At 43.7% G+C, this 21,442-nt stretch overlaps 1 protein-coding gene across 1 annotated transcript in view; it reads right to left on the bottom strand.

The window, feature by feature from the left end:
• Egf (epidermal growth factor) overlaps window positions 1–21,442 on the bottom strand; it is a 75,782-nt gene that overhangs the window by 42,568 nt on the left and 11,772 nt on the right. The window contains exons 2-8 of the mRNA XM_041680341.1: window positions 19,568–19,767; window positions 17,075–17,256; window positions 16,483–16,710; window positions 15,585–15,787; window positions 6,416–6,541; window positions 4,148–4,270; window positions 1,466–1,588 (exon numbers count right to left, since the gene is read on the bottom strand). Of these exons, the coding sequence (XP_041536275.1) occupies window positions 1,466–1,588; window positions 4,148–4,270; window positions 6,416–6,541; window positions 15,585–15,787; window positions 16,483–16,710; window positions 17,075–17,256; window positions 19,568–19,767 (1,185 nt within the window). The remainder of the gene's footprint in view (window positions 1–1,465; window positions 1,589–4,147; window positions 4,271–6,415; window positions 6,542–15,584; window positions 15,788–16,482; window positions 16,711–17,074; window positions 17,257–19,567; window positions 19,768–21,442) is intronic.

Below are 21,442 nucleotides of genomic sequence, written 5' to 3'. Positions count from 1 at the left end.
GCTAGACAAAGAAAAGCATTTTGAATTTGTCCTAACTCTTCCTGCAGAGTAATACAACTTTTCTATCTCATATGTTTTTGGCCTCTTGACTTTTGCATTTTTGTTTCTTTGTTTTACTTCTCAACTATCTTAATTTGCTTTATTTCCAATTCTATTTTTGGATAATACTAAATTTCACATAATATTTTTTTTCATTTTTGGCATATTTTAATTTAAACAATTAAAAACTAGCACAGATCTTAGTTAAGGGAGCCACCTTAGAGTTTGCAAGAGACTTGAACCTAGAGTGGCTCCCAGATGCCCAAGCCAAGGTCCCCAGTTAGTTCCTTGGGCAGCTGAGGATAGGGAACCTGAAATGACCCTATCCTATAGCAATACTGACGAATATCTTGCATATCATCATAGAACCTTCATCTGGTGATGGATGGAGATAGAGACAGAGACCCACACTGGAGCACTGGACTGAGCTCCCAAGGTCCCAATGAGGAGCAGAAGGAGGGAGAACATGAGTAAAGAAGTCGGGACCACGAGGGGTGCACCCACCCACTGAGACAGTGGAGCTGATCTATTGGGAGCTCACCAAGGCCAGCTGGACTGTGACTGAAAAAGCATGGGATAAAACTGGACTCTCTGAGCATGGCGAACAATGAGGGCTGATGAGAACCCAAGGACAATGGCACGGGGTTTTGAACCTACGTAATGTGCTGGCTTTGTGGGAGCCTAGCCAGTTTGGGTGTTCACCTTCCTAGAAATGGACGGAGAGGGGAGGACCTAGGACTTACCACAGGGCAGGGAACCCTGACTGCTCTTTGGACTGGAGAGGGAGAGGGAGAGAAGTGGGGGGAGGGGGAGAAGGGTGGGAGGAGGGGGAGAAGGGTGGGAGGAGGGGGAGAAGGGTGGGAGGAGGGGGAGGGAAATGGGAGGCTGGGAGGAGGTGGAAACTTGTTTTTTTTTTCTCCTTTTCTCAATAAAAAAATGGAAAAAAAAAACAAAAGAAAAAAAAAACTACCACAGAGAAACCCTGTCTCGAAAAAACCAAAAACCAAAAACAAAAAAAAAAAAAAAAACTACTTTTAAAACTCTCCTGCTAATCTGGAGTTCCACCCAGACTTCTATGTGCTTTGGCCTCTAGGAAGAGAAAAGCAGAGGGTTAGTGATGAGTTGCCAGCAATATTCTGAGCACTCTGCACCAGCCTGGCAGCACTGAGACCACATGGGCAGTTTACATCATCACACTGCTAGGAGCTGGGGATGCTATTCCGGGACTAACAATGTCAAAGAACATTCTAGAAACAAGCCAACTCTGCCGTCTCAAAAACCTCTCAAATTTACATATTCATCTGCTGCATCCATGTCTTTCAGTATGTGACAATTGAAAATTATAGTCCGCTTTGGGGATAAGGTTAAATTTGGTGTCTTTTAGAAGGTTCATATCGTCAAGTCAACAAAAGGCAAAAAAACTCACCACTGCACGTTTTCCCATCTGTCTCAAGCACTGAACCTTCAGGACAGATACACAGGGGACCATCTGATGTCAGAACACAGCCGTGGCTGCATTCAGATGCATTGCTTGGGCAAGGAGTAAGTTCTAGTTAGGAAAGGACAAAGTAAAAATTAATGTTCAAATTGGGTGTGAGAATTTGTTATAATCAGTTGCCACTCTGAAAAGGAGGAAGTTGGATAAAATATCTAACATTTATGAGATGCTATAGTACTGAAAATATAAAAACAAGAAACAAAATATCAATCTAAAAGAAATTAAAGAGCTAGGATTTGAGGAAAATAAAAGTAATTACACGTGGTAGAAAGGTAGAGCTGTGTTGTGTGTAATTAAATGTAGGAAGAGAAACGAGAGGCTCTTAACAATCACCAAAGTGGAAGGTAAGTGCCTGGAGTGTGCTGGGATTTATGTGGGCTAGCAAGCAACTTCAGAACACTGGAAAAGGGAATGGGAAGGCACAGCGCATTAGAACTGGACAGGATAGACCAGACTCAGAAAATGCTTCAGCTGGGAATGATGTCACCCACCTGTAATCCCAGTCAGAGAAGCTGAGGCAGGAGAACCCCGGGATCCAGGATAACCTACACTACCCTAATGAGACTGTGCCAAAGAAATTAATAAAAATAAAACCTTCAAGGTCATATACATTTGTGCTGTAGAAAGTATTAAAGAGGTGTGCGCATGTAAACGACCGAAAAGAAAAACTGCAGAGTGATTTGAGCAAACATGCTCTACTCTATACCTTGCACCAAGATTATTTCAGTACATTTAAAATGTAAATTGAAAAGGTGTACCATAAAATTTCTAGACACTTTGAGAATGAAGTAAAACTGTATATTCTATCATTGGCATATGGTGGGCTCTACAGACAATCCATTTACAGCCAATATTTCAGGATATTTGCTAATAGTTCAAAAACAAGTATCAGACATACAAAGATCATAGGTAATTTCCAAGTAGTTCATTATTTATTATCCATCGATTTCAACAAGTCTTGTTTCATAAACACAGAGGAACACAGACACACCTATTCTCCATCATCTGGGAAACATGATTTTTCAAACACGCATCTGTTGATTAGTCAGCCAACAGAGTAGATTAGAAGGCAGGACTACACTGTCTTGGGTAAGCAAGTAGTTAACGAAAGTTCTCTTTATAAAAGCATTCTAATTAATAATTAAAAAGAAATGACAAGACTAGACTATTACTTAGAAACTCGGTAAAATAATAGATCTAGGAAATAATTATTCAAAGGTGACTGGGGGCTTTAGAACAGATGAATATCACTGACCAATCTCATGACACAAAGAAACAACAGGGCATTTCATTATCTGTATGTTGGTGGAAGCACAATTATATTTAAATGTATTCTGGCCAAGAAATGTCCATGCTGAATCTAATGCAATCTATAGATATAGCTACAAGTTTGCAGAATATTTCAGCTACTTTGCAAAAATATAATTAACAAAAGCCACAAAGCAAAAGCCCTGGAGTAAATAAAAATAGTTAATTTAGTGAGTACTATACAAGGAATAATAAGTATCTGTAAGAGACAGATGCATCAAGTTAACACACGGTCTTTATTGGAGCACTTATTTAAATAAATCCATTATGTACAAGACTTTTAAAAGATAATTTAACTACTTTACAGCACAAGCTTATGTGGATTTGAAAGTTTTGTTTTTATTAGTTTTTAATACAATCTCATAAGAGAAGGTAATAGAAAAATGATATTTGGTGCTATAGAGAATTTTTGTCAATTTTTAAGGATATGACAGCAGTATTGTGATTGTATCTAGAAACTGACAGATACTAAGGGATTGTGATGGTTTGAAAGAAAATGGCCCCCATAAGAAGTGACACTATTAGGAAGTGTGGCCTTGTTAGAATAGGTGTGGCCTTTTTGGAAGAAGTGTGCTACTGTGCAGGTGGACTTTGAGGTCTCCTATGCTCAAGCTACACTCAGTGTGATGCACAGTTGCTTCTGCTGCCTGCGGATCAAGAGGTAGAACTCTCAGCTCGTCTCCAGCACCATGTCTGCCTGCATGCTGCCATGTCCCGCCATGATGATGATGGACTAAACCCATAAAACTGTAAGCCAGCCCCAGTTAAATGTTTCCCTTTATTCTAGTTGCTGTAGTCACGGTCTCTTCACAGCAACAGAAACCCTAACTAAGACAGGGACGATTCTCAATCTTTAGGTGTAAGAATGTATCCTGACTGTTTATGACATGCCTCTCTTTTAGAGACACAGTAAATATTTAATAGTATAGATAAAATGTTTGTTTATTTATATAGTTTTATTTCCCTGACCCTAGAGGGTTTTTTTTGGTTTATATTTTTAATAGGCCTGTATTAGAGCCTAGTTATACATGTGGTTGTTGGTTTTTAAGACAAACTCCTTCTGTGTATCTCAGGATGGTCTTGAACTTGTGATTCTCCCACCTCAGCCTTCAGAGGGCCAGGATTACAAATGTGTACCACCATGTCCAGCTTCAGCTACCCATGTTTTATAAAGCAAAATGAAATGAAGTGCCCAGGTCATTTCGATGCAGACTGCTAACTGAAGAACACGAACTCAGATCACAGCCAGCTGAGGGACATTACTGAGATAAAATACTGCAATAGAGACTTGCTGCAGCTTACCGTGGCATCGTTTCCCATCCGGAAGCAGAACAAACCCTGCAGGGCATGTGCAGTAGTAGGATCCCGGGATGTTTTCACACCCAAGAGTGCAGCCATGGTTGTGAAAGGCACACTCGTTGACATCTGCACAACAACAACAGCAACACACAGTCAGATGTTATCCTTGAAAAGAAATTGCGATATTCCTAATTAGCTCGGCGCAGGGCATTCCGTGCTTGCTTCTACTGCAACTTACTGTGAAAAAGTTGCTTCTGCAATCCTCAGGAGGCTGACAGAAGTCAGTTCAGAGCTCATGAAAGTCACCTCTGTGGTGCCAGAGTGACCTCGAGAGTGCTTTCTCAGAATGTCAGACTGGGATTACCCATTAATACAATGTAACACAGAGTCCTCTGAAAGCTTGGGTTCCCCTTTTTGGGACTCTGAGGGTTGAACCCAGAAAACTACATGTGTTAAGTTAGCACTCTGTCACTGAGTGGCCACTACGTGTCCACCGCCTTCCTTTTTAGTTAGAGATAGGGTCTCCCTAAGCCTCCACAGTCTCAAGCTTACCACAACGTCCACCTCAGGTCTCCTTGAAAACACTGAGAAGGCCAGGCTGGTCCTGAACTTCGATCCTGCTGCAGCTTCCTGCGAAGCTGGGATTAGAACATCTTAGCCAGTTTAGGATACTTTCTGTTCTGTTTTTGGTCTTTTCCCAGGCCTCACGAGGGACACTTCTCCAACAGCCCTGTCTCACTGAAGTACAAGCTGTCGCCCTCTGCTTCTGGGATACTACAGTTCTGGCATAAGCACAGAACTGTAACAGTCATGGGCTAGATGTGCCTAAAACCATTTAATTTTTCTGAATGTGTGCTCACAGCACCTTTTAAAAAACAAGAGTTATTTCTCCATGGTTCATTATGTTGGATCAGGAATTCCCAAACAGGAGGCCTAGAGAAGGAACCAGCTAGATTCAGTCTCCCAGGATTCTCTCTGAATCTTGTACAGAGAAGAGAGGTAAGGAGCACTCTGGGGAAGCTGTGTAAGGAACACTCTGTGAGTAACGTGTGAGGAACACTTTGTGGGAAAGCTATGTGAGGAGCACTGTGTGGGGAACACGCTGTGAGGAAGATGTGTAAGGAGCACTCCGTGGGGAAGAAGTGTGAGGGGCACTCCGTGGGGAAGAAGTGTGAGAGGCACTCCGTGGGGAAGAAGTGTGAGGGGCACTCCATGGGGAAGAAGTGTGAGGGGCACTCCGTGGAGAAGCTGTGTGAGGAGCACTCTGTGAGGGAAGAAGTGTGAGGGGCGCTCTGTGGGGAAGAAGTGTGAGGAGCACTCTGTGAGGGAAGAAGTGTGAGGGGCGCTCTGTGGGGAAGATGTGTGAGGAGCACTCCGTGAGGAAGATTGTGAGGAGCGCTCTGTGGGGAAGATTGTGAGGAGCACTCTGTGAGGAAGATGTGTGAGGAGCGCTCTGTGGGGAAGATTGTGAGGGGCACTCTGTGGGGAAGATTGTGAGGGGCACTCTGTGGGGAAGATTGTGAGGGGCACTCTGTGGGGAAGATTGTGAGGGGTACTCTGAGGGGAAGATTGTGAGGGGCACTCTGAGGGGAAGATTGTGAGGGGCACTCTCAATCTGATGGTAGCTATGGAATCACTCCTGAAAATATATAAAAGTTAGGAAAGAAATTGCTCTTCCTGATACTTTGCACAAAGTCAAACAAAAGATGTACTGACTGCACTCAGAAAGCTCTGGCCTTAAAATCAAAAAGTTGGCTCCGAGGTTAAGAGTCCTTGCTGCCCTAACAGAAGATCTGGGTTCAGTTCCCAGGACCCACATAGTGGCTCATATCCTTAACCCTAGTTCCAGAGGATCCCACACCCTCTCTAGCGCCCACAGGCACCAGGCATGAACGGGGTGCACATAAGTACACGCAGGCACGCACACACAGAATAAAAATAATAAATCTTTAGAAAAAGAAAACCCTGGCCTTTTATCAGCCCCTCAGCAGCAGCTTCCTAGCGGGCTGCATCTAGCAACAGAAGTCTATTTTTAAAAAAAGTCTATTGAAACAGAAGAAAAAGTTCTCTTCCGGGAAAGGAAGAAAGGAAGGGAGGGAGGGAGCGAGAGAGGAAGACAGGAAGGAAGGGAAGGCTGAAGTTTGTTTCCCTTGGGGACCTAAACAGCCCCCCAACCCCCGTCCCACTAACGCAAGTCACAGTCACGCGGATTTCATGGGCAGATCGCCGTGCACCTGTCCACAGCATAGCCTCGGCGCACGCGTACTTTACCTTCGCAGTACTTCCGGTTTCGGCTTAACGTGTAGCCCTCAGCGCATGCGCACGAGTGGGACTTGATGTTTCGTTCGCACGGGCCGTGGTGGCACTGTCCCCTCCTCTGTTTGCAAAGTTCCGAGTCTAAAACAGAAAATGCTTTCTATCAGAGCAAGTGGACGTGCTTTTTTCACAGAGGGCCCGTGGGACGGGGCTAATCTCGCAGTGACGTCACGGAGGTGCCGCTCCAATCAGCCGGCAGACAGCAACATCACCCCCTCCCCCCCCAAGCGGTCAGTCGGGGACGCAGCAGGGTGTCCTAATTACCCGGAGACCTTCTCAGCACTTTCACCGTGCTTTGCCTCTGTATATTGAAACTACAATTCTATCTTGCAGAATTTAAAAAGCTTCAAACTTCAGAATGCGTTTTTCTTGGCTGAAATATACCTCAAGTCTGTTTGATCCTGGGCTGGTTTCATGGTCATTATTTGAAGACGCGGGTTTTATACTTAATATATTCCACTGGCGTATGGCTTACCCCTGAATATTTCCATTTTACTGCCTCTAGCGTCGGTGTGCTATGAAATATCCCAGAGGAAACAGTAAAGTCTGCTCAGTGAAACGGATGCTTGGGATGAGTTAGCTAGAGTTGGCTTGAGCTGCGAATAACTGGAGTGCTGGCGTTATGTGGTCATTAACCATAAATTGATGCGTAGGTTAAATTCACGATGATGAATATAGGTGGCCAGCATGGTACTTTTACGTTTCGGACCCAATGTCAAGAAGGAACGCCGGTAGCATGTATCCCTTTTCAAAGAGTTCAGAACTTTGTTCAGTTTGCCCCCCTCCTACATTTTACCAATTTTAATCGGTATGCCTTTTGTGCTTTAGAAATACAGAAGTAATCATAAGTACAAATTTCCAAAATAGTAGAGAGACGGAGACAGACATGTGGGAAAAGGTAAAGGTCAAGAAAGAAGATCGGAGATGGGAGTGGTGGCATGGGACTTTCACCTCGGCGCTGTGGAGGTACAGGGAAGAGCACGTCTAGTAAGACCTTATCTTAAAAAATAAAAATCTAGTCACTGTCAAAAGATAAACTCTGAATGAATTTAGTTAAATGACTTCTTTGGTTTTTATTTGGAATCTGTAAATCGAGCAGCATTTCATCAAAGTATGGAGAGGTGCCGTGCTGTGTGCGACAGAAAAGCTGGCCTGAACAGGAAGGGGGATATGGCATAATACAAAGAACAGATTGGTTGGTTGACTTCCGTTACTCTCCTGTCGGGGCGTCCTACTGGGGAAACTGAACTTGGGGGATTCGTCATGCTCCTGATTTCTCAGGTGATGTGGGACATCATTATGGTTGGGTCTGTTCAGGACCTGGTGCAGGATCTCAGTCCAAGCCGGTCACCTCCCATGCATATTTTTTTCAGCATCAGTGACAGACATACAAAAAGCTACCCGGGAATCTACATATTACAGAATCCAGAGTGATTCTGATGCCAGAGTATTCAAAACACACTTATAGAAACTCTCACCTACCGTACTTTGTGTTATTCGCAGGTACCTAACTACTTTTAGCTAATCTGTCTCCCCTATCCCCACCCCCGAAGTGGTGTTTCTCTGTGTAACCCATAGCCATCCTGGAACTCTCACTGTAGACCAGACTGGCCTTGAACTCAGAGAAATCTGTCTTATTTTCTTAAATATTTCTAATTTATTTTTTCAAATGTCTTGACAGAAGTAAATGCACAGTCTTGCCAAGTATAAATGCAAATCCAACCCTGTCTACTGGGTATGTCAAACTGCACTGGCTCATCTTTTGGAGATTAATCCCAAAATTTTGTCTATTTTCTGTGGTTTTATATCAGTTAACACACATATATTGTTCGTATTTCTGTGCTTTGCTTATGCTATCAAAAATTTAAGCAGTGTTAGGGGCTGGGGATGTAGTTCAGGTGGCGGTGTGCTTGCCTGCCATGTCCGAAGCCTTGGGTTTGATTTCCAGCACAGTGTAAGCCAGGTGAGTGGCGCACGCCTGTATCTCAGCGCTGAGAGGTGGAGGCGGGAGGAGCAGAAGCTGCATGTCATCCTCAACTACATAGCAATGTCAAAGCCAGTCTGGTCTACTCACCCTTGAACAAAAGAAAGGGGAAGAGGAGGAAGAGGAGAGAATTAAGAGTTAAAGCAAAGTTAAAAATAAAATGCCCCCACATATGATTAGAAATGTCTAGTATTGGAAACAAACACACAATCATTTCAATTTTAAAAAAAATCAAAGCATAAAGCATGTTTAACTTTTGTAACTTTTCAAGTGAACAGCATCAGCCACCCAGAAGCGTTTACAGGAGACTTGGACTTAGTGACACGAAAAAGCCACCACTTCCCTAAGACAGAATAAGTGGGGTTATGCTTCCCATCAATACCCTAACAACACCTTCCAGACTCCAGAGGGGCACTAATTAGGGGGTAAGAACCGTGAGACCCAAGCTCTGTTCTGTCTTCTACAAAATCACTTTACCTCTCTGGCCTTCCTTTCCTGACCCACGAAATAGAAGTGCTGAAACAGATGCTCTTCAATACCGCTCTCTTTTTATTTTAAATTATTTTTTCAGTGCTAAGGATCAGACTCAGGGCTTGGTACACACTAGGCAGGTGCTCTACCACTGACCTACATTCCCAGGGCATTTTTTCCCCATCCCGAACAGGGTCTTGCTCTGTAGTCCAGCCGGACTTCAAATTTTTCATCCTCCTACTCAGTCTCCTGAGTGCTGGCATGATAGGTATGGGCCACAACACCCAGCTCTCTCTCTCCTTTTAGAAAAAGCTGTGTGATTCTAAACAGAATTAATCGTTTATAGTAATTCCTCTAATTTATACCGTAAAGACTTCAAACTTGTATGGTAATAGAAAAGTCAAACTGAACGATGAAGAGAACATTGCTGTCTAGCTTGGAGGTGGTATATTGAATTTTATACTTAATCCACCATTGTCTATCTCACCTTGTGTTTCCATTCTGTTATTCATCTGGACCATCATCACCATCATTATAGTTATGCATATGTATCCTACTTCCATGTTTTTAATTGTTAAGCCCCCGAGAGTAAGTCATATATATATTGTGTGTGTCTAGCACCTGACCACGGCACCTGCCACCCTGTTTGGTTTCCCAGTCGACCTTAGAGATAGAACTGAGACTCTGGCAGACTGCTCTACTCTGCCTGCTGCTGATGGCTTCAAACGACATTCAGTATTAATATATGCCATGCCCCAGTGCGGAACATGGATGGGAAAGTGATCCCTGTGGTATGGCGATGCTGACTGCAAGGCCTGAATTCAGATGCTAAACATTTGAGAGGTCATGTCAGGAAGTTGCTAAACTCAGGATTGAGAGTTACATTTTTGTTTAATCTTCTTAACCTGCTGTTCTTGAGCTTCAAAATAGGCCAGTGTTCACACTCAAAATGCGGCTGCTGTCCTCAGATGACACCCCATTGAAGAGCCCAGCAAAGGGTTTAACCACCCTTGATGTCAACGAAAGCTCCTAATGGTGGCTTTCGATATCCACAGCCCACCGTGACTTCAGTAGCTACCCAGTGAGTCCTCAGGCCACCATGACTGTCCTCCAGTCCAGTAAAGCACAGTTGTTCCTGATCCAGTTCTAAAGCAGTGACCATGGGATTCCCTTGCCTGCTCCCTCCATCCTTCAAATTTTTCCTCTGTTTTAATTCTGGGCAACATTCACCCCATCAACAAATCTTTTCTAGTCTTTTTCATTCAAGGCCATTTACCCTAATGACTCTTATAACTAAATACTTGGCATTCTCAGCACATGTCAATGAAAATTAGACTATCATTTTATAAAGTAAATTATGAAACTTAATTTTCGGAGCAAACCCTTGGAATATTTACAACAAATAATATTTCCCACTTTACAGATAAAGAATTTTGTCAAAGATCAAATAAGGGGAGAACTGACTCAGCCTCAGGCCTTCTGAATGTAGGCTATGCTTTTTATCTTGTATATATGGAGTGTGTATACATACGTACTTAAAATGTTACAATGTGTGTAAATCTCTGTAAAACCTGTGGTTACAGTTTTGATTCACTCATTACCCTTCTTATTGATGAAGTTTCATAAATAATTGCCTGAACTTCCTCAAAGACTTCCCAAAGTACCTAGTATAGTTTTTTTTGGGGGGGGGGTAATCTGTAAACAGACACACAAAGAAAGAAATACAAGAATTGCCATTTTGCACTACTGGAAATTTAAATGGTGTTTTTTGTTTGTTTGTTTTCCCCACCTGAACAGGATTTGGCTACTTGCTATTTTTATCCTTCTGAATTCCTGTAAGAGTTAGAATGCAAACCATCCAATGGCTTTGAAGCAGTTGAGAAAGAAGTGTTGTGGGGCCGGGGGCGTAGCCAGCAGTCAAGCATTTGCCTGGCATGCACTAGTTCTTATGTTCAATCCCAGTATCATGGGGGAACCTAGCATCTTACTCTTATAATGCCCCTTCCTTTCTTATTTTATGCCCGTTTATGACATGCCTGGTCAGCCCATGGGATGAAGATGGGGAATAAAAGGTGTGCATGGCTCTACTCTCACTGTTCCCACCCCATTTCGCCTGTGTCCCCCCGTGGCACAGTGGTCTCTCTAAAGCCAGCCTCAGCCTTCCATTCCTGACCCCCAGCACCAGCATCATCAGCCCAGGGAGAGGAGCCTGGTACTCATGCTTCCCATACAGACAAGCCTCAGATGCACTCCTCTGCAGTGTGAGTATCCAGAGAATAACAACAGCCAATAGGAACACACCAACATCGGAGGCTGGAGAGATGGCTCAGCAGCTAAGAGCACTGACCGCTCTTCCAGAGTTCCCAGGTCCAATTCCTAGCACTCACAATTGTCTGCAGCTCCAGTTCCAGGAGCTTTAACACCCTCACAAGACATACACGCAGGCAAAACACCAATGCACATAAAATAATGTAAAAAAAAAAACCCTTAAGTTTATGAATATGCTTTGGGAAATCTCCGTTTTGGGTGATCCTGGGAAATTAACTTTTTATTCTGAAAGCATGTATGTTACAGGATAGTACCAAGCTTTGAATTTGCCTTTCCTATAATTTCTCTTCGGAGCAATAATATATTAGACATGGAAACATTCCTCTCTGCAGAAGTATTCTAACTGTTACGTGGTAAGGAGCATTGGAGTGAGAATGACGTCACTCTGAACCCTTAGCTTAAAAACATGGCTCTTGGGAAATAGGCACTTATCTACAGCTTCTGAAGCCATCGTGCAAAGGGCTGAAGGGAAAGTTTACAGATGATTTACAAGCTGGCAACTTCTGACCTGCTGGTTAGCGAGGAACAGAGTGGGAGCTGGGCCCTGCATGCCCAGATACTGGTACAACAGGAGGCGTGCAGTGCCACCTACAGACACAGCCATGCAATATTCTGGAAACAATGTTGCCTCTTATCAAGCTCCAGGGACTGAAGAGATTCTCGGGACAGCCAGGTGGGTAGAGTTCTCAGGTCAGTCATTTGCTTTGAGACTGGAGCGAGGACAGGTAGAAGTGCTTGGAAGGCAGAAGCATAGACGTTGGTGAAGGTGTTCTTCAGTCCAGCGCATTCATCTGCTCTCCATGTTGCACAACCCTGACCGAGTAGGATGTACAGAACAAGGGAGTGCGGCCCGAGGAAAGAGCTCAGAAACTCTCCATGAGATGGCCAGGTCATCAGAAGCTGTCGCTTTCCTCCTCCCACCTGGGGTGAAGCTCCTATAGCTAAAGTTGCCTGTCTTTGTGCTGGAACAAAGAATGCACACACAGCAGCTCATCCATTTCCCTTGAAGAGGTTAAAGGCTTTCCTTCCCTGAAGGGCATCTCTGTTGAGCTCAGACAGGTCTTCACAGGGTTGCTCCCTTCGGGGTATTATGTATACATCCCAAAGGTTTTAAATCAACCTTCCCTACAGCGTTGCCCTGCAAAATATCTTTGCAGCTTAGCAGTCTTTTTGTTTTGTTTTTATTTGTCTAGAGCTCAAAATTGGGTCTACACCAGAAAGAATAGCTTTAAGTCATGGACTGCTACATAAGAAATTAAATGGAAAAAAGCCACCGGGCTAAATGGTCCTTAGCGAGAAGCAGTGTATCTAACCATATATGATTCCCCACTTGAGGAAAACCAGCCCGCTGAAACAACTTGTTGAGCCTAGCATCTCAAAGTCATGTAACCTTGGAAGGTTCCCTCCAGAGCACATACACGAATAGCCCATTAGATTCCAAAGAACTAGAATTTTATAGCACAGCCCTGGTAGGCAACGACTTAGTCATTTGATAAGAAGAAATAATTTCACGCTTCTCTAATTTCCATTAAGTACTTGTGTTTCACACAAAAATGATGCCGGCTGGGTTACTAAATGTCCTCTAAACTCCAGTGCTGCTGAGCAACTCCCAGGGGAACCCTAATATTAGGCAAACCTGAAGAAGGAGCCCAACAGCCTCCAGAGAAATGGAAAGGCTCTGGCACATTGAGGACCTGATAAGAGTTCCTTGATTATTTGTCCCCTGGGGGACATGATGACACATTTCATGTATTTCATGTAAAATTAAAAAGGGCACTGGACCCTCCAAGTCCCAGGTGAAGAATCCCTGTTCTCTAATGCATTAAAAACAATTTAAACCTAGTTAATAATGACCAGTGCCGCGATGCTCTCGAAATCCAAGGGGGTGACTTGCCCATGGAGTATGCATGACGGTCACACTTAGGTCAGTGGCTGCAGCCAGTTCCCAGGGCAACTGCATCCAGATATCAGGCTTTCCTGGTCCTGCACTGGCTTTAACTTTCCCACCAAGTTCTATTTGTCGCCATGTGTGCGACCACTCTGCAGTAAATCCTAGATTTTTCTCTGAAATTGATGTTTTCAATGATCTTACTTGAATCCCTCTTGAAGCCGTGGCCAACAGTGAGGGATTCTAGAGAGAGAGAGACTGTGTTCACGGGAGGGAGAACATGATCTGAAGTATTAGACAGGAGTTCCCCCCAAATCCAGGTCTCACGAGCTAAGAACTAAACCCAGTCCTATAGCCACTAGCTAGCTGTGTGGTCACAGAAGAGGCACTCTACGAACCACGCATTAGTTCATGAATCATGAAATAATACAACTTTTCCACCTGTCCTGTCTCACAGTGCTGCTCGATGGACCAGTACGACAACATACATGAAGCACTTTGGAACCTGCATGCATTAGTATTCAGGCATCTGTACTGGCCTGACTTGCTCTGTCCTCAGCTGTAGCCACTAAGAGCACCTCCTGTTCACATTCACTACGTTCCCCTTTAAAATGGCCCTGCCCACTGCCCATCTCTCTCTTCTCTCTTTTCTTCTGCTACACCGGAAAAGGCAACAGAGGTGAGAATGATCAAAGTTCCTGTCTAAAGATGTCACAATAAAACATGCTAATCTGTGCTAATAAATATAAGAAACAAAACTACTTGACTATGAGTGCCGGTTATCTTTTATGTGGCAGATTCCATATTGAGTTGTCCAATAATTACACACACACACACACACACACACACACACACACACACACACACACGCTTACTTTGAAAAAGCAAAACTCCAGCAATGAGATGCAAAAACATTCAAATACAGACTACACTTAGAGGTGGAAATTTGAGACTGTGATTTGATTAGCCAACTATTCATTCATTTGGCTACATTATTTAAAAAATTTTGACTATCCATCGCATTTATATTAGTCAAAAATACGCAGCAATGAGACAGACATGATTTGGCTAGAAGTACCTGCATGTCACACAGAAACTAGTCGGAAAGCAACTGGACAAGAAAGCGAGCTAATGCATAAATTCATAATGCATGAATGCATAAATTCAGTGAAGCCGGGAATGAAAGAAACGCAGGAGATGAAGGAACAGTCAGACGGCAACCTGAGTGCCTGGCACTCATGCTCCTGGGGCACGACCAGCGGAGTTAAAGCCTAAAGCCCTGCCTACCCACCGCTGTCTGAGGACCTGAAGGAAGGCCAAGGACACTAACCCAAGTTGGTTAGACAGATGTCACAGGGCCCATCCACGGTGAGTTCCAGCCTGAATACCAAGGATAGCCTTTAAGACTCCAAGCAGGGTGTGAATGAATCAGAATTGCTATTTGAATGGACGACGACGACGGAAATAGATCCCGAGTGACCGACCACAATTTGGGGCCAGGCAGGACAGACTGACTGTCGATGAACGAGGAGTGGGGACAAAGAGGGCTGCACATTTGAGACATACTTACGAGGTAGAACGGAAGGAGTTTGGTGGGAGAAACAGAGACCACCAGACTACCACCAGCCTTCCCGCAAATGCTAAGATAGTCGGACTGAAGGCATAAACCTCCACAGGCCCAGGCAAGCTCTCTGACCCCTCACCTTTGCCTATGGCTACACTAACAGCTCCAACCCACCTCCATCTGCCATTGAGTTTCTTAGCCACCCCCCTCCCCCAGAGGCCACTAGTAGGGACTTAAAGTATTTTTCTGTCATGTCTTCTCTGTAAATTTACTGTTCTTTCTTGTAGACATTCTCTAAGTGGCCACATGCTCAGATAAACTATTTATTTATTTGTTTGTTTGTTTGTTTTTGATCAGCCAATCAAATGGCACCCTCACACCCCTGCTTGCCTCTCAGCATACCCTCCGCTGAGCTCACTGCAAGGTATAATTGTATCCTGCCTTGCTTTCCTCTTTCTTCTGTCTCCCCTTTGCTAATACACAGCAAGCGAGTGCTTCAATTCAGACCATTTTATTTTGTTTTATTGTCTGGGTTTTTAACTACCGTGCATCCAATGGTTATTCATAAATAAGTCAATCTTAAGCAGTAAACGTTAGCCAAGTAAATGAACATTACTGACTCAACTATTCAAGCCACCCCCATGCTTGATTTCCTTAGGAACCCTGTATGTCCTTCTTCATATATATGGAAATGAATGCTAATTAATGTCTACGTGTTTTCCTCTTTTTAATCTGCCTTTTGTTTCCGGACTATGTTTTAACCGAGAAATGATGAAGGCTGAGTAAAAATTTATCTCCCCATCACACCGTAATTCCTAAGCATCTAGCTTGAACCGGAAGGTAAGAAGTAAATACATGCTAGGCTCTTCTGGGGTAACTAGCGACTTACCAGAGCCCTGGGCCCCGTCCTCTGCCCCGGGCTGTACATGTGGGTGCACTACTTTCAGTTGGCCAGGTGGCACAATGGATGGATTGAGGTTCATTCTAACCATGTCCTTCCCGGTGTATTTGTTGGCTATCCAAATTGCCTTCGTTTTCGATGTTGAATAGAAGATACGGTCACCATAAAGGGCCATTGTAAACAAACTGTGCCTAAAAACATCCAGAAAGGGGAGGGGACGTTAATGGCAGAACACACATTCATTAGATTTTTAAGGCTGAATCCCCCCATCTGGAAACTTTTTGTTTGTTTGTTTGCATTTTAATCACCTTCCTTTTCTTGCTTTGGTTTAGATAAACACATCTTAGGTTTAAAATTTGGTTTACGTCATCATTCATAGAACTAAGAGAATACAATCTCTAGCTCCAACTCCCTCTCCTGTCACACACAAGTGTGATGAAAATGGAGAAGAAACCAGGAGTAAGGAGGGAAGAGAGAGCTGGTCTTGACAGCTCCACACCAGGCGAAGTTTTGCTTCTTCCCTGCACTGGCTCCAGAGCCAGTTTCACGAGAGACAATGCTTCCCAAATAAATGGCAAAATGACGGAGAAGGACACGTATGACCGACTGTGGGAGCAGACCATATGCTACACATGCTGCTAATTATTATCGGCATATATTTACTTGATCTTCACAATAACACCAACAAACAGGTACTATTACCTATCCAGTGAAAGAAAACTGACTACCGGAGACATTAAGTAACTTGCCCAGAGTCACTCAGTAGTGACCTATTAGTGACTCTGGTCCAAACTAGTACCCCTCTGTAGCTGACAAGAGGAAAATTAACTCATCACACCAGCTTCCAATGGCAACTGTTTGGCTGCCTCTCAAAAGCAAAACCTACTGTGTTTGATGTTTGATAACATGGATGGAACCACCATCATAATCACAGGAACGAATGTAAGCCTGTCTTCCTTCTCCACTGTCCTGAGCCCAAAAGAGCCGCTTGTCAACTCCGTCCAGGGTCAGCGCGGCAATCCTCTCCGGTGTCTCCAGCAGGGTTTTCACGTCCACCCCACTGAGAGCTGCTCTGTGAAGGCTGCCGGGCACCTCTGAAGACCAAAATAACAATCTGGGGATGAACACAGCACACACAGCAATAAGTGAAGGAACAGTTGCTAAAGTTGGGGCTCCCGCCGCTGGTGCCTGCCCAGGGAGAGGTTGACCATTTTGAATGAGAGTTCAAGAATGTGTGTGCATTTCCTATTGTGATTTCAAGTGTGAAAGAAAACTAAGCTCTTACAAAACACCAAACAGGGAGGGTGTCTACAGAGTCCCAACCCAGTCACTTTTTTGGAGAAAATGGCATCTCTGTATTGTCCAGAAGTCTGTTTGCCTTTCCGGTATTATGATTTGGGAATCTTATTGAGGTTTGAAGTTCATTTCAGTTCATTTGAATTTCCTTAAAAACAATAACAACAACAGCAGATTCTCACCTCTCTATTGGATCCACTGCTACATTGGCTGGCTGTTTTAAGAAACTCAGAAGAACATGGGAACTGTTGCTTTCCATATCTGTCACGGTGATGGTTCCTTCCTGCTGATCTGCCCAGAGAATCTCCTCATCTATCCAGTTTATGGCCATGCCAGACACACTCTTCTCTACACGGCACACTGTCTGCAAAACCAAATTTCAATATTATAAATATTTATAACTCACAACAAAATTGCTCTATGGTTGCACATGTGAAGTCTGTCATTTTAGTGTATGCCGTTGAATGTGTTCCCCACATCTTTTACATGATAAAATAAGCACCGAGTTTTTGTTTTGATTCAGCAATGGTACCCCTCTCCTTGGGAGTAGGCCATTTGTATTACAGCTTTGGGATAAAGAATTATCCTATATACTACTGAAATTAGCCGATCAGCCACAATATATTAATAACTTCACAGATTCTTTTTTTATGCTTACAGGCAATTTATTCAATTGTACTTGGTAATGGGATCCTAACCTAAATTCAGCTTTAGGTCTTTCCAAGCTCTGGGTAAGCAGAGCTTACCATTGGCTTTGAGCAGAGTCATGGAGTGGATTCCCCACCCCCTTCAGAAACAGGATCTCCTGTAGCTCAGTCTGGAACCCTTTACGTACAGGAGGATGACCTTGAACTCCAGACCCTCCTGCCTCTGTTTCTTGAGTGCTGGGATTACAGGTCTGCCCCCCTGACCTAGTTTATGCCCATCTGGGGCTCACACCCCGGGTTTTCGGTGAGGCCAGGCAGCTGAGCTGCAGCCACAGTCTCTAGAAGCAGCTTTGCTATGGGATCCCATTTTCTTCTGCCTCACCCTTCTCCCATTCATCTTGCAGATCTCAGTGGCACCAGAGAAGCAGGGGTCCTCTTTGGGCTATCCCTCACTTCTTGAAAGAACCAAACAAAAGAGTCTGCATTTGTGAGTCCAGCCTGGGCCAGTCAAACTAGTTCTTCGGGGGCTTGGAAGGCTGAAGGAAGCCTTGGCTTTTCAGCCCACAGGTTCTGGTGGTGTCATAACCCTACCCTTGCAGTAGGTGCAGTGATGCAGGACATGGCCGAGCGTAAGGCTCGGTAGAGGCAGCACAGTCTCAAAGCCGTGCTGGATCTCAGAACTGGCCAGCCAAGCCCTTCACCAACTGCTGCGAGCTCACATTAGTTCCTCCGTTTCAATTGTTTTTGCATTCAGCACGTGCTCCTTTTTTCATATTGTTTTAAACACAGGAGCCGGGATAACGGTGAGTTCTTAGGCATCAGGTCAATCCTTCCTAAGGATTTGACATAAATCCACAACTGCTTATGTTTTTTTCCCCAGTTTGATGACAGGGAGCCTCCAAATTCTCAGATTTCCACGCTGTTCTAGCAGATGGCCGGAGAATACAAACAGCCAAACTTGTTAAAGTGAGACTAGCCAGTATTAGAGATGTCCTAAAATAGATTTGCCCCTAATTGAAGCTTTTAGGAATAATTGAAAGGACAGAGGTTTGTTTTGAAAGAAAAAAGAAAAACTCCCAACAATGAGCCCTTTGTGTTGGGAATAAACGCTGGAGGTTCCGCTAATCACCTGCTCTCAGTAATCCATCCCCAGTGCTCATTCCTCCAGGGACTCACTGCCGGGTTCTACCAGTTGAAGAAAAAGATTAAGGGTCTTTTGTATGTACTTGAAATACAACACTTTTTTTATCTGTCCTTGGCTTCATTTTTTACCCCAGAGTACAAATACTTTGAGAATATAAAGGCATTTTTTTTCTTCCTAAATATCAGGCAATTTTTTTTTCCCTACACGAGAAAAAATGCACGCAGATAAAACAGTTGATCTTGACCTGAGCACTATTGACGCGTGAAGTTAGACAGGGCTTCACTGTGTGTCTGTCCCACAGAGTGAGGATGTTGAGTGACAGCCGTGCCCTGGGCCCACCAGATGCCTGCAGCATGTTTATCCTCCTGGCTTACTCATGTGTGACAACTAAAAAGACTCTGGTCAGATATTCATAGAGGGACTGTCTGAGGTACAAAATCAATATGCAAATAACATCTTCGCAATGACTGACTGAACAAAATCAGATGTGTTCAAAGTTACATTTATTTCCTCGTGTTCTTCTTTAGAGGCTTCCAAACATCAATTTGTCAGTTTAATCAATAGTTTAGAACCACAGGGGCAGATTAAATGCCTCTATTTAACACACACATTTGAACCATGATGCGTTTTCATTTATCTTCCCATCCAAGTTCTGAGTACTGTTTTTTGTTTTGTTTTGTTTTTCTTTTGTTTTGCTTTTTCGAGACAGGGTTTCTCTGTGGTTTTGGAGCCTGTCCTCTGAGCACTGTTTAGCTCATGAGATCAGGTGTACTCAGAGAGGTATAGCCTTAGATAAATTATCTAAACATTAAACATGCAGTCTGTCACATTGGCCAGCTTTTGTGTAAACTTCTGACATACTGTTCATGATCATGGGACTTTACCTCTTGTCTTGACCCGTTAAGAAAAACTCTTTGCAAAAGTTGTTTCTCTAAGTCCACCCAATAGAGTCTTTCCTCCTTGTAATGAAAATCCATGATCGCCGGGATGCCAGCATCCACCACCAATTGCTGGTGATTTGTTCCTTCTGGGTCAATCCGGGAGATACTGCTTCCATGTGAGAAAATTAGGAGGGGTGTGGGACCTAAGGGGAGAAAGAAGTCAACTTGCAGATTCTCAGTGATATTTGAACTGATCCATATAAAATACTTCCCATGACAATTCATCTATGTAGTTAATCCTACATATATTATCTATGTTGTATTATGTTATGTATATTGTGTTATATGTCATATATTAATTACATACATAACTGTATATGTATGCAGTTAATTCTGCATATAACTTAAATTTATAGTCTTGTATTTTAAATAAAAACTACTCTATACAGAATAAGGGGTTCTTGTAGATTTCTATACACCATCTTCTTTATAAGGGGATTATAAGAAATGTGCATTGCCAAATTATGAAAAAAATGAATTATTTAAAGAGAAATATATGTTCAACTAATGTACACTTATTATGCACAAAAAAGAAACAAGGTAAGGCTTTCTATCATAGAAAGAAAGCGTGTGAATATTGAATTTAGTCATATAAGCTGGGAATAAAATTATTGTATTGTTACTTTGTGTGGCTGTCACCAACATGCCTGATAGGTTTGCTTTGGGTCACAGTTTCAGAGCACTCGGAACAACTGTGGTGGGGAGGAAAGGCTAGGGCATCTCAGTTCACGGCAGCAAGAGTGTGTGGAGGAGGATGTTCACATCATAGTGACCAGAAGACAGAGACCATGACAGGAACAAGAGACTGACTCTAAGCCTGGCTACCTACTGCAGCCGGCCAGGCCATGCCTTCTAAAGGTTCCTCAGCCCCATTCCCCCAAATACTACAGACCTTGAGGACCAACCACTCGAAGCATGAACTTACAGGGAACATTTCAGACTCACACCGTAACAATTCTAAACACTGTTGTGGAAATAGATGCTCTTTCTTCCTGCCTCCTCCTGTGGCCAGAGACGTCAAGTAATGAATGAGTTAGAATATGGTGGAGAGCAGAGGGAACTCCTAAGAGGAAGCAGAGATGTTGGAACGCTAGCTTCCAACTGTCAGGAAACATCGCGAGGGTGAGGAAGAATTAGAGTATTCTGGAGAAATGAGGGAGGAGTCCTGAGGTGATTGGCTTCTTGTTGCCAGAGACTCTGTGAGGAGAAACAGCAAGCAGGCAGGCATAGGGGTGGGTATCCAGACAGGGCCAATAGAGGAAAGAGGAGGACCCGGGGCCCTTGTGGGGAACCTAGTCTGTTTGGATCCTCACCTTCCTAGAACTGGATGGAGGAGGGAGGACCTTGGACTTTTCACAGGGCAGAGAACCCTGACTGCTCTTTGGACTGGAAAGGGGGGAGGGGCAACTGGGGGGGGAAAGGGAGGGAAATGGGAGGAGGTGAAAATTTGTAACAATAATAATAATAATAATAATAATAAAGAAAAAAAACCACCCAAGTCAATGTCTGTTAAATGAAGCTCCAGCCTTGGGCTTCTCCTGTCCCGAGTGTCTAAAGCTGTTGTATGCCCTTTCTCAGGGTCTTCTGTCTTTCCCTGTCATTCAATTCTTTGTTCATTCCCCTAGACAAATGTTGATATCCCTGTTACAGACAGGCTACAGTAGCCATAAAATACAGATGGAAATTCTCTAATCTGAAATTCTAACATTCCAAATGCCCCTAAAATTGCAAACTCTGATGGTCATCAGCATGACATCATAAGTGGAAAACTTGATACCTGATCACACAGGAAGACGAAGAATTTTGTATAATGTCACC

This window comes from Microtus oregoni, unplaced genomic scaffold (assembly GCF_018167655.1).
Source record: "Microtus oregoni isolate MIOR12 unplaced genomic scaffold, Mior012 000000F_ref0000247, whole genome shotgun sequence".
NCBI classification, from domain to species: domain Eukaryota; kingdom Metazoa; phylum Chordata; class Mammalia; order Rodentia; family Cricetidae; genus Microtus; species Microtus oregoni.
This window is presented reverse-complemented; position numbering and strand designations above follow the sequence as displayed.